This window comes from Phaethon aethereus (genome assembly GCF_964289735.1).
Source record: "Phaethon aethereus genome assembly, chromosome: 13".
NCBI classification, from domain to species: Eukaryota; Metazoa; Chordata; class Aves; order Phaethontiformes; family Phaethontidae; genus Phaethon; species Phaethon aethereus.
The window spans coordinates 6647613-6658540 of record NC_138589.1 but is presented as its reverse complement, the minus strand read 5'-3'; the positions used below and the strand labels follow the sequence as shown (position 1 = coordinate 6658540).

The 10928-nt window shown below is 45.7% G+C and overlaps 1 protein-coding gene across 1 annotated transcript in view; it reads right to left on the bottom strand.

Annotated features, from left to right (window-relative positions):
• Nucleotides 1-5264: 5264 nt before the first annotated feature.
• SALL1 (spalt like transcription factor 1) overlaps nt 5265-10928 on the bottom strand; it is a gene marked incomplete at its 3' end in the record, with an annotated part of 14504 nt that continues 8840 nt past the window's right edge. The window contains exons 2-3 of the mRNA XM_082005527.1: nt 6794-10206; nt 5265-5705 (exon numbers count right to left, since the gene is read on the bottom strand). Of these exons, the coding sequence (XP_081861653.1) occupies nt 5265-5705; nt 6794-10206 (3854 nt within the window). The remainder of the gene's footprint in view (nt 5706-6793; nt 10207-10928) is intronic.

Sequence of the window (10928 nt, the reverse complement as noted above, 5' to 3'; positions counted from 1 at the left end):
ATCAGGAAATGGAACATATATGCAGCTGTCAGTAACTCTGTTCTCAGCTGAAGTTGCATACTTTCCAACTATTCCTGGTATCTCCTATTAAGATTAATATTTCCAAGCCTCTACTCCTCCTTAACTTCTTGTCTAGAGATAGGTATTTATAGAAGAGACTGTATTGTATGCAAAATCTTTAAGTCATTATATTTCAACAGTTAAGAGACATATTGCTTCTGGCTTGTACAAAAAACTGTACCCACTTACTTGCAAGACACTATTTTAACTTCTGTCAACTCATATTCACGAGAGGGAATCCAAGTAGAAAAATATTATTTTGATTTTTAAAAACCCAGAGATAAAACTGGAGAAAGTACTGAAGACTGGCAGGGAGACAGAAAAAAAAAAAAAAACTGTCATGCTGCAAAGACACACCTTCTCCTGCCAAGTAAAACTGGACTCCTGCAAAGACACCACCAGGTACTTTGTGACTTCAGGACTCCCACAGCAGGAAGCATACCCCAAAGGAAAGGTCAAACCAAGCAGCAACTGTTGCATTTTGATAGTCAGCAAATACTCTCTTCATAGCAGGGTTGGAGAGAGATGCTGACCGCTGCAGCAGGGAGGGCTTGCAACCTGTCCCCCAGTCTCAAACCACAGTCCAGCCTAGGAAAAAACACTGAAATTCATCTGACTTTTCCCTGAGAAAAGGTTTTGGAATTCGGTCGTCATCAGCACACGAAATAAACCGGACGATTTGCGGCTCCCCTTCGCTCCCCACCCGTGCCTCGCCAATAGAGAAACCTCATTCCTGCCCATCCGAAGCGCTGCCCCGACTCTGCTCTCTCTACCAGCAGAGTGGACATAGCGGGTCCTTTTGATTAGCCCTCCACGCCCTTTTCAGCCTTCCGTCTGCCCCGCTACGTCTCCCCAGTGTGGCCCATGCGAGCGAAGCCTGGCCGTGCCCCCGCCAGGCTGCTCAGTGGCCGGGCTGCGCGCACTTCTCCGCGGCCCGGCGAACGGCGGCCCCAGCCCTTCTCTCTCAGCCGCCGCCGCCACGTCCTCGCTTCCTCTCCTCCCTGTGAGATTCGGGGAAAACCCCAAATTCACGGGCCGCCTGCTTGCCAGAGCGCCCAGCGGGAGGGGTAGCCCCGCGGTGTACCCAACCAACCCGGCCCGGCCGCTCCGCCGCGGGCGCTTCCCAGTCGGTGGCGTTTCGCAGGCTACGAGTCCAACTGCAAATACAGCACGCCTGTTTCTGGGTGAAGAAAATTACTCGGGCTGATTAGATGAATGCGCCGACCGTTGGCGCTTAGAAGACGGGAAAAAAAAATCCCACCCCACTGTGCTTTATTTTAATGGATGATAAAATTGTGATGGGCGGGGGGAAAGCAGGGGAAGAAAACTTTGTTGCTAATGAGAAAAATGCGGCCCCGCAAACAAAACTGTAAAGAAAAAAAATCTATTCTTGAATAAGGATTAATTCAGTGTCTGTGAATAGGAAGCCCTGCGCTGAGTAATTGCAGCGAGGTAGCGCAGCGCCTAGCTGCGGGGCGACGCGGGCACCTTTGTGCGCCTGCCAGAGCACAGCTCTGAGGAGAGGCACCTTCCCGCGGTCCTGCGTCAAGTAACGGTAAATTTAACATCCCGCATTTCCAGAGCGAATTATCCCCCCGCCCCATTCTCTCACCCGGCCAGCCGGGCGCTCCGCCTGACGGGGCGGGGAGCCGACGCTGCCCCCGCAGCCCAGCGGGGCACGGCCCCAGCGCCCTTAGGGGACGGCCCCGCTTCCGCACCGGGCCGGACCGCACTCCCTTCGGGGGTGACAGGAGAAAAGGAACGAAAAGCCCCTGTGCAGCGCGGAGCGGAACGGCCCAGGCACCCTCCGCCGAGCCGAGCGCAGCGGGAGGCACGGGATACGGGACCGGTTGATTCCTCTCCCCAGCACCCACCTTCGCAGACGGTAGCGAGGGAAGCACAAAGTCAAACAGCAGCAACAACCCAGCAGTGCAAGGCAGGGCAGCGCAATGGGTCATTAGCAGAACCGCCGCCCAGCCGGCCTTAATCGTTGCAATCAGGCGGGTGGCCGGGGGAAAGGGTGTCCCGACGAGCCTTGCCCTCCTCAGACCCTCGCCGGGCTCCCCGCGGCCTCAGGGAACGCGTCTGAAAGGCTGAGGGAGAAAAGGGCCTGTCGCCCCTCGAGAGGGGCAGCGGACCTTGGGTGAGGCAACGCAGCCCCTCGGGCAGCGGAGCGACCCGCGGCGCCCGCTTCCCTCGACACCCCCTCCGCGGGGCGGGGAAGTCACCTCAGGAGCCCCGACGCCCGCGCCTAACGGTCGCCCGAGTGCGCGAGGCGCCCGCGCCTAACGGTCGCCCGAGTGCGCGAGGCGCCCGCGCCTAACGGTCGCCCGAGTGCGCGAGGCGCCCGCGCCTAACGGTCGCCCGAGTGCGCGAGGCGCCCGCGCCTAACGGTCGCCCGAGTGCGCGAGGCGCCCGCGCCTAACGGTCGCCCGAGTGCGCGAGGCGCCCGCGCCTAACGGTCGCCCGAGTGCGCGAGGCGCCCGCGCCTAACGGTCGCCCGAGTGCGCGAGGCGCCCGCGCCCCACCTCGCCGCGCGCGGGCAGCGAGCCGAGGGCTGTGCGCGCGGAGCGGGCGAGCTCCGGCTGAGGGAACGGGGCATCCAGCCCCCGGGGAGACGGCGAGAGCCACGGGGCCCCACGATACTAGAAAGAAAATCGTTTATTTTCTGAAAAACGCCAAGTGCGTACGTTACCCAGCGGCAGGGAGCGCCCGGGGAGGCTCGCGGGTGCGGGACTCGGCTGCCCCGGGCCTCTGCCCGTTCCCTGGCGGGGCTGAGAGGGCCTCGGCCCCCAAAGGCTGCGCTTTAACGTGAGAGGAGGTTCGGCAGGCTGAAGAGAAAGCCGTTAATGAAACTTCAGCCGCGTAAAGAAGACCCTCCCAGAGCACTGGGGTCTGCTGACCCTCCCTGGCTTCTCTGTTGCACAAACCTAAACTCAGTTTAAAAGGAGAATTAGTTGGTGTTTCATGATAAAATCATCGAAATCCGTTTAATTTACCTTTTTCCGAGACCAAAAGGTGACTTGGAATTCTTAAATATTCACATTGACAAGCCGCCTGGCTCTAGTGTACAACTTAACATGTTAACAAAAATGCGTATCATGTACCAGATGAACCATCACATTCCAACAGGAAAAAGTTCTAAAGAGGTATTCAGACTACAGCGTTAATACTTTACTAAGAATTCACAATCATCCGAAGGGTAAAAGTCCTCAAGAAAAGTACTTCTCACCTCAGCTTTTCAGTGTTAAATACTCTATCACGCCCAATTTAAAACCCAAGCTACTAGGGGGGTAGAGCAAAGTGATTACTTCTTGTTTCAAAGGCAAGCAACTCCCTCCACACTGATATTAAAGAAAATCCCATAGCACAAAATACCTGAATTTTGGAATTATAAAAAAATATATATTCACATGAACATAAAATTGGTTATTCCTATCTTTTTTTTTTTGAAGGCGTAATTTGAAGGCAGCCAAACTGATTTAAAAATAATTCAAAAATAATAATGTGAGGAGATAAAACTCTACTGAGTGAAAATATTGGGCTGAATTCTGTTTCCCCAAACTCACAGTGAGGTTAAGGATCATTGCAGGTGCATAAGGGAAGCCAAATCATGTGCAAGGCCAAAGCAATTTTTTGTTTTTTTTAGCAATCAAGTCATAAACCCCATATAATATAAGGAGGCTTGCAAGTGGACATCTTAACACAGATATAGCAGCATAAGCATGCCACAAACATACAATCTCATAGAATAAAATTAATCTCAAATATAAAGCATTTGAACCAAATCAAGCCTTAAATGTGATAAATTATTTCCTTCAAAGGAAATTTAACCAGGCTCAATAAGGTCTTTGCTAGCAGCATTTTTTTTTTAATAAAGAAATCAAAAATGCCAAAATATCTACAATTTTATGAGGAGAAGGAGTTGAATAGTTAAGGAGAAATTTCCCACTATTGGGGGTATGAAAAATATACTAGCAATTAATATGCAATACATATATGTATACCTATACGTACAAATATAAACACACACATACAACCTGGACAGTTCATGTTAACCAAGGGAAAGGCTAAATAATACAAAGTGATTACTAAATACAGGTACACCTTAAAAACACAGAGACAGCGAATTTTATCTGTTGCAAAAATGTATTTGATTACTTGAGTAAAATTACAGTATCTCTGCTGTTAGTAAGTATTAAATGTTAAAGAAACTGGACCTCTTTTCCTTTCAACTTTGCAAGAAAGTGCATGTAACAGTCCAAGGTTCCCCCTGCCCCCCCCCAATACCTAATACAAAATAAACAAACACTATACTTGTTCCCTTGGTCAAGGAGTAGGGCTTGGTCTTGTAAGGAACATATGTACATTTCAGTGAAAGTGATGTCTTATTGTATATACAGGAGCATCTACAGTTGTCCACGGAAGTTGTTCAAGATGCCATACTTAGCAGCATTGTGAAAGTCCAGCACATTTTCTATAATGAATATACCTACAAGGCAAAATGTTACGTCTCAGTCTCAACTACCAAAACAACACTTCAGTATCTTGTCTAATAATCCGCGTGCTTATTACTGTACAGAAATGTATTAACATTTAAGACGACTCAAGTAAAAAGCACAATACAAATAACAGTTCAAAACGGAAAATGTTAAACCTACAAAAATTAAAGCAGTTTTAATTTTATAATAAAAATCAAAAACTGAGCTGTGTAAAGGACCCACGCTGTTCAGTCTATATTCTTTCAGTCCTCTTCTTAATTCTGTTTGGAAAAATTAAACAATGTGTTGCTGATAAAATTTCCAGCAGGATCAAAGTGTACATTTATATACAGATTTTTATTAGAGATCTAATGCATCACTGAGGCATCGCATCAATACCAGAGTTCATGTTAAACTGGATATAGAAAATAAGTTAACGCCAGAATAAGATCACCTAGCAGAACAGACTTGCAACTGCCATAAATGTTACAGCAAGTTTACAGCACTCTAGTCGATTAGTATTTAGTTCAAAATACAGGAGACCAAAGTTAATGCTTGCATTTGTTTGCAAAGCAAGGTTATATCACTAATAAATAAGCTCTCTTAGAACTCTAGAAGTAGAACATGGTACAAAAGAAAGTCTTTGTAATGTTGTAGCCTGCAACTTGAAAAAAGCAACCCTAGGTTGCACTATTTGCAGGAATGTTATTTATAGAGTTTTTCCTAGTTTGTTACAATTTCTTTGTTGTCTTCCACAAAACGCGTAAAACGGAAGTTTGTCCCATTTTCGTTGCTTGCCATTTTCTCCAGACCAGCTAGAGGTGCATTGGGTTCTGAATTCTGGAGCTTCTCCAGGCTTCCCGTCAAGCCGCTGATCGGAGAGCTGCCACCATTGCCCAGGCCCCCCGGTGCCGGAGGGATGCCGCCATTCTGGATGACAGAGATCTCGTTGGTCTTCATGGCCAAGCCATTGGAGAGTGCTGCTGCGTACTGGTTCCAGAAGCTGGAGGGGTCTCCATTCCCCGACCGCACTGCCAAATCCTTCTGAAACATTTCTGGGAACTTTACAGGATTGCCTCCTAGAAATGTCATGGGGCCATCTACGGAAAGTCGTCTGCCTCGTCTTGCAGGAGTACTGTTCCACATGTGAGTGCCCATGTGAACCTGAAAAGAAAGAAAGGAAGAAACAAACAAACAAAAAATAGGGGTTGACAGGGATTTCAAACTTATTTTGATCACAGAGAAGGCAGCAGTCCATGAACATGTCCAGTCTTGTTACATAATGAACGGCACTAAAGGTACCGGATGCAGAGCTCCATTTCCCATCTGGAATAATAAACAGACTTCTTCTGGATTAGCCCATCACCATTACCCAGAATACCCTGTTTTCCTGATGAACAATACATTGCTTATTACTCTCTTTTTTATTACATGTATTTAGTTTATAATGACTTCACGTTATTCCGTCAATTGCAGATAGCTGCTTTCAGGGCTAGAATTGCTATGTCCACTTTCATTGCAATGGTAAGTATTGTATTTGACACCCTTTACCCTATAAACGTCCTTTTCAGACAGGCAGAAAGTATCCTTTACTGATTGCTCATCGGAGAGCTTCGTGTATAGACAGAATGGCCTGAAAGTAATTATTCATCTCACATTACTGGCAGCAACCTCTAGAGAAATACTCTGTCAACAGAAAAATGTACACAGTAAAGTGCTCAACTGGTGTTCTAAAACTTAAGTATATTTGCTTTTTCAAACACGTATCAGTAGGAAATGTTAGTTATATAATCAATTAAAGTAATGCCCATTAGTTCCAGAATTATGTTAATAGTTTTTTTAAACACTCATCATCTTACATGATAGTTATGAAAAACAGCACATTCAAGAGCCTTTCACTTCTTAGAGAGGTGAGTTACAAAACACATTTCTCTGTTAATTAATACTCCTTACCATCATTTGGCTGTTCCATTTCACACTCTACACAGACAGTCTTCGCTGTTAGATGAATTTTAATTAAGCATCAAAAACAGCTCATGCTTCAGACCGGCTGCCAACATGAGCACTCAACAAGAGGCCATCTAGGTGTACCAGAGCTGACTAAACACACCACTTGTCACATCACAGACAACCAAAGATACCACTGCTTGCAACATTAACAGATGTAAAAAATTCAAACACACACACCCACACACCCCCTCCCCCCCTTCAAGGAGAAAATGAAACCTAAGAACAGCAAGAGGAAGAAGTACCTTCAGATTGCCTTTTGTTGTGAATGCTCTTCCACATATAGTGCAGGCAAAAGGTTTCTCACCAGTGTGTGTCCTTTCATGGATCTGCAGAGCACTGGAGGAAGAGAATGTCTTCCCACACGTGTTGCAGTAGTGCTGTTTGGGGGTTCTTCTGGGAAGAGCAGGGAGCAGGACAGGGGATGTGGCAGAGGAGGAGAGCGGACCCGAAGCAACTAGACCAGAGGGTGCTTCTTTGCTATCCTGAGGAGAGCTGTGCACAAAGCCATTAACCTCAGTCTTTATGAGCGATGACAGTGAATTAGCAGGCAAAACCGAAGAGTTCTGATTAGGGCCAATACTGGAATTGGGCTCAAAAAGTTGTGATGGTAGATCTCGCATTTGATGTGTCAACATATGCTGCTTCAAATTACCCTTTGTGGAAAAGCCACGATTGCAAACTGTGCAAATAAATGGTCTCTCTTTGGTATGACTTCTGTAATGAATGTCCAAGGCACTCTGACAAGCAAATGTTTTGCCACAAATGTCACATGCGGTGTTTTTAAATTTACCTCTATCTCTGAAAGGAAAGAGCACACTCAGAGACTCCTCTTTAATCATTTTATCAGTGTTACTAGACGTCAAGTCCAAAGCACCACTGTTAGCAGGGGTTGGAGACAAACCGTTGGCAAACTCACTTGGTAAAGTTCTTACTGGTTTCTCTTCAATACTTGGAGACTTGTGGTAATCATTAGTGCTGTTGGATGGGGACAAGGCCTGCATGGAAGAGGTAGACTCTGAGACAGCAGGGCTTCCAGCACTTTGGCTTTCCATATCACCACCAACAGATGACGAATCGTTAGTCAAAACGTCACCTTCCACCGACCCATTTTCAACTGACTTTAAGCTTGCCTGAAGTTGTTCAGCAAGTCCTGCATTGATCATCTTCATCTGATTTTCCAAAGCAGCAATACTTGACATTTCCAGGGGCAGAGGGGAAGACGACAAGCTGTCTTGTGATGCATCTGCAGATTTAGGTGTATCTGGCACACTGCTGTCAGGACAGTCTTCCATGTTCTCATCTGAGAAGTTGTCTATATCATCAAAATTCTTATCATCAAAAGATCCTGTATCTGATTCCATTGACTCAGGATAGTTTTCCGTCACTGGGGTGTTGGGGATCTGCCCTCCCATGTGCATTCGGATATGCTGCTGTAGCACAACGGCGTTGGTGAATTTTTTCTGGCAGATTGGGCATGAATGTTGTACTCTCAGCGGGGGCATGGCACGGTGGACACTGTAATGAGTCTTTAAGTTGCCTTTAGTAGTGAAAGCGCGACCACAGATTTTACATTTAAATGGCCTCTCACCGGTATGTGTGCGATAATGCATTTTCAGTGCACTCTGGCAACTGAGAACTCGGTGGCAAATGATACACTCGTTAGGATCTGTTGCCTTTTTGTCAATGTTTTCTACCAATTGCTGCAATTTTGATGTTTCAGATGCTGGCGTTGAATCCAATAGTCCTCCAAATGGAAACTTGGCCTTAAATTGCTCTGACATTAGAGGCATCAGAGGATTTGTAAAAGTGGCGACACTGCTGGAGCTCGAGTCTGCTGCCGGTGAGCTCATGGAGCTGCTCGTGCTAGTGATGGTGCTTGTGTTTTGAGGGTTTTCTTCCATTTTGCCATTTGAGGTAGGCAAAGCACCAGCCTCTACCTCGTCAGAAAGTCCATTGGAAATTTTTGATGTGGGATCAGCTGTTCCCGAGTCACTCTTGACAGAGCACGGAGGGCTAGTGGAAGGATGGCTAATGGGAATCGGCTGAGGCTCCTCAGTTTTGATGAATGGGGTCAAGCTTGGAATTGTTGGTGGGAGTGGCAGGCCAACGGAAGTTGTCAGAGTGGAGAGGACTGGCTTGCTGTCCAGCCAGCTCGTGACAGGTTTCTCTGGTGGTATAGACATCCCGTAAGGAATACCCGTGCTTGTAGGAATATTGTCCAAATGCTCTGGCACTGGGTATGGATTCATTTGAATATGAGGGTATTTTTCTTTATGACGCTGAAAGTGGACTTTTAAGTTTCCCTTCGTGGAGAACCTGTTTCCACATATGTTGCATTTAAATGGCCTCTCGCCAGTGTGGGAACGTAAGTGAATCTGCAAGGCACTGTCACTCCCAAACACTTTAGCACAGAACCTGCATTTATGCTTAAAGAATGCCTCATCTGAATTACTTTTTGCTTCAAAAGCAGTTACATTTGGTGGCTTGCTTTTTCTTTGCTGTGCCAAGGAAGTCAAGGAGTTTAAATCCTCTGCAGGTGTTCCAATATTGGACAAGGGACTGGTGAAAACAGAGTTACTAGGGGTGGGCTGAGGTAGAAGTGGATTAGATGCAGGACTTAATAAACTGCTTATTGCAAAAGCTGGTGAAGATGATGCTGATACTGGTGGGTTGCTGAGCTGTGAGCCACCAATACTTGAAGCCACTTTTTCCGAGGACGGTGTTGTAACTGCTGCTGCCAATATGTTAATACTTGGAGAAGAGCCACTACTAGATGGAATTAGAGTGTTGCCAGGGTTGCTCTGAGGTAGCTGTATAGGGGGTAGCTGTTTCACACCACTGATGCTGGCAGATTGACTAGCAAGGCTTTGTGCTAATCCAGCTGCTGCAGCCAGCTGCTGGGATAAATGGGAACTTAATGTGGACAAGGGGTTGGCAGATGTTCGTAAAGTACCTTGAGAAGGGCTAGAAGATGTTGGCATGTCTGTATTTTGGGAAGCCAACAATAATATTTGGTGACGAATTTGTTCAATCAGTTGCAACTGATGGATCTGCTGCTGCTGTAACGCCAACAGTTGCTCCATCAGGGCAGGTACAGCAAGCTTACTGTTCGATGCACCGTTACATCTCGCTTCCTGTGAGAACTGTGCTACTGCCACTTTAGTACTCTGAAGGTTTTCAATTATTACATTACTATTTATCACTGAAAAGTTGCCTAATGTTGTCAGATCCCCTATGTGAGGTAGAGAGGTTGTTACAGCTGAGGTACCCATTGTGGAGCTGTTACTGCTTGTAATACTATTGTTGACGCTCTTGGAACTGCTACTGCTATTGTTAATGCTGGAAGCCTCCACATCCATGGATTCTTCCCTGTCAAGTTTGTTATGCTCTGAAAGGTCACTGCAGTCTACTTGATCTGTGTTATTAACTGTGTCATTCATCTGTTCATCAGGATTATCAGAAGGGGAGCTAGGAGGGAAGGTTTCAGAAGGAGAAGCTGGATTTTCATTCACAATTAAAACTAATTGATTTTTAGTACAATTCTTCTTGTGTTGCAGGAGATCTGATAATTCAAAGAACTCAGCACAGCACCTGCCACAGACATGGGCGTCCTTGTTCTTAGTGGTTCGATTTGCTTGACCCTTTTCTGTGTCTCCTAAAACATCAAAAGATGATGGATTAGGAACAAAACAGTAATACGAAAAAATTCTGCAGGACATTTTATTTAAAAGTACTGGTTTTATGTATCACTCTAAAATAGACTAGGATTGTACATGAAAATAGATCAATATTTCTACTTCACAAAAATAAGTCAAAAGCAGCATTTAAAACTCTACAAGGGAGTTTTATCAATCCCTGTGTTTTAGATGATCATTTGCTTCAGATAATCCATCAAAATATAAAATACTATGAACTGAAGCCATTGGAGCATAATGAAATTCCATAGCAAAGTATTGATTTCCAATAATTCATACTGCTTATTGTCTAGTTGTCCACTAAGTGCAAATCAGCCATTTGAAGGACTCATTAGACTCTCACGTTCCTGTCAACCTTGTTCATTTTCAACTGATTCAAAGATATCTGTGACAGTTGCCCCATCACTAAACTAATTTGTAGTCATTCAAGGTCCCAATCAGTTGTTGACAAGAAAGGAAAAAAAAAAAAAAAAAAAAGTATGTATTACCAAGGCAGAGACTGGACAACCCCCCTGTTTCTTCCAAGTTACTACATAAGGTACAAGCTACAAACCTGTTAAGACGCATTGGTTTTGCAACCAAACTTAATTCTGCTGCAGTTACAGACAAACTGAATAGAAAAGAAAAATCCCTTATAAAACAGTAACATTTACCATAAAATGGTAAAGTGACAAGGCACTTT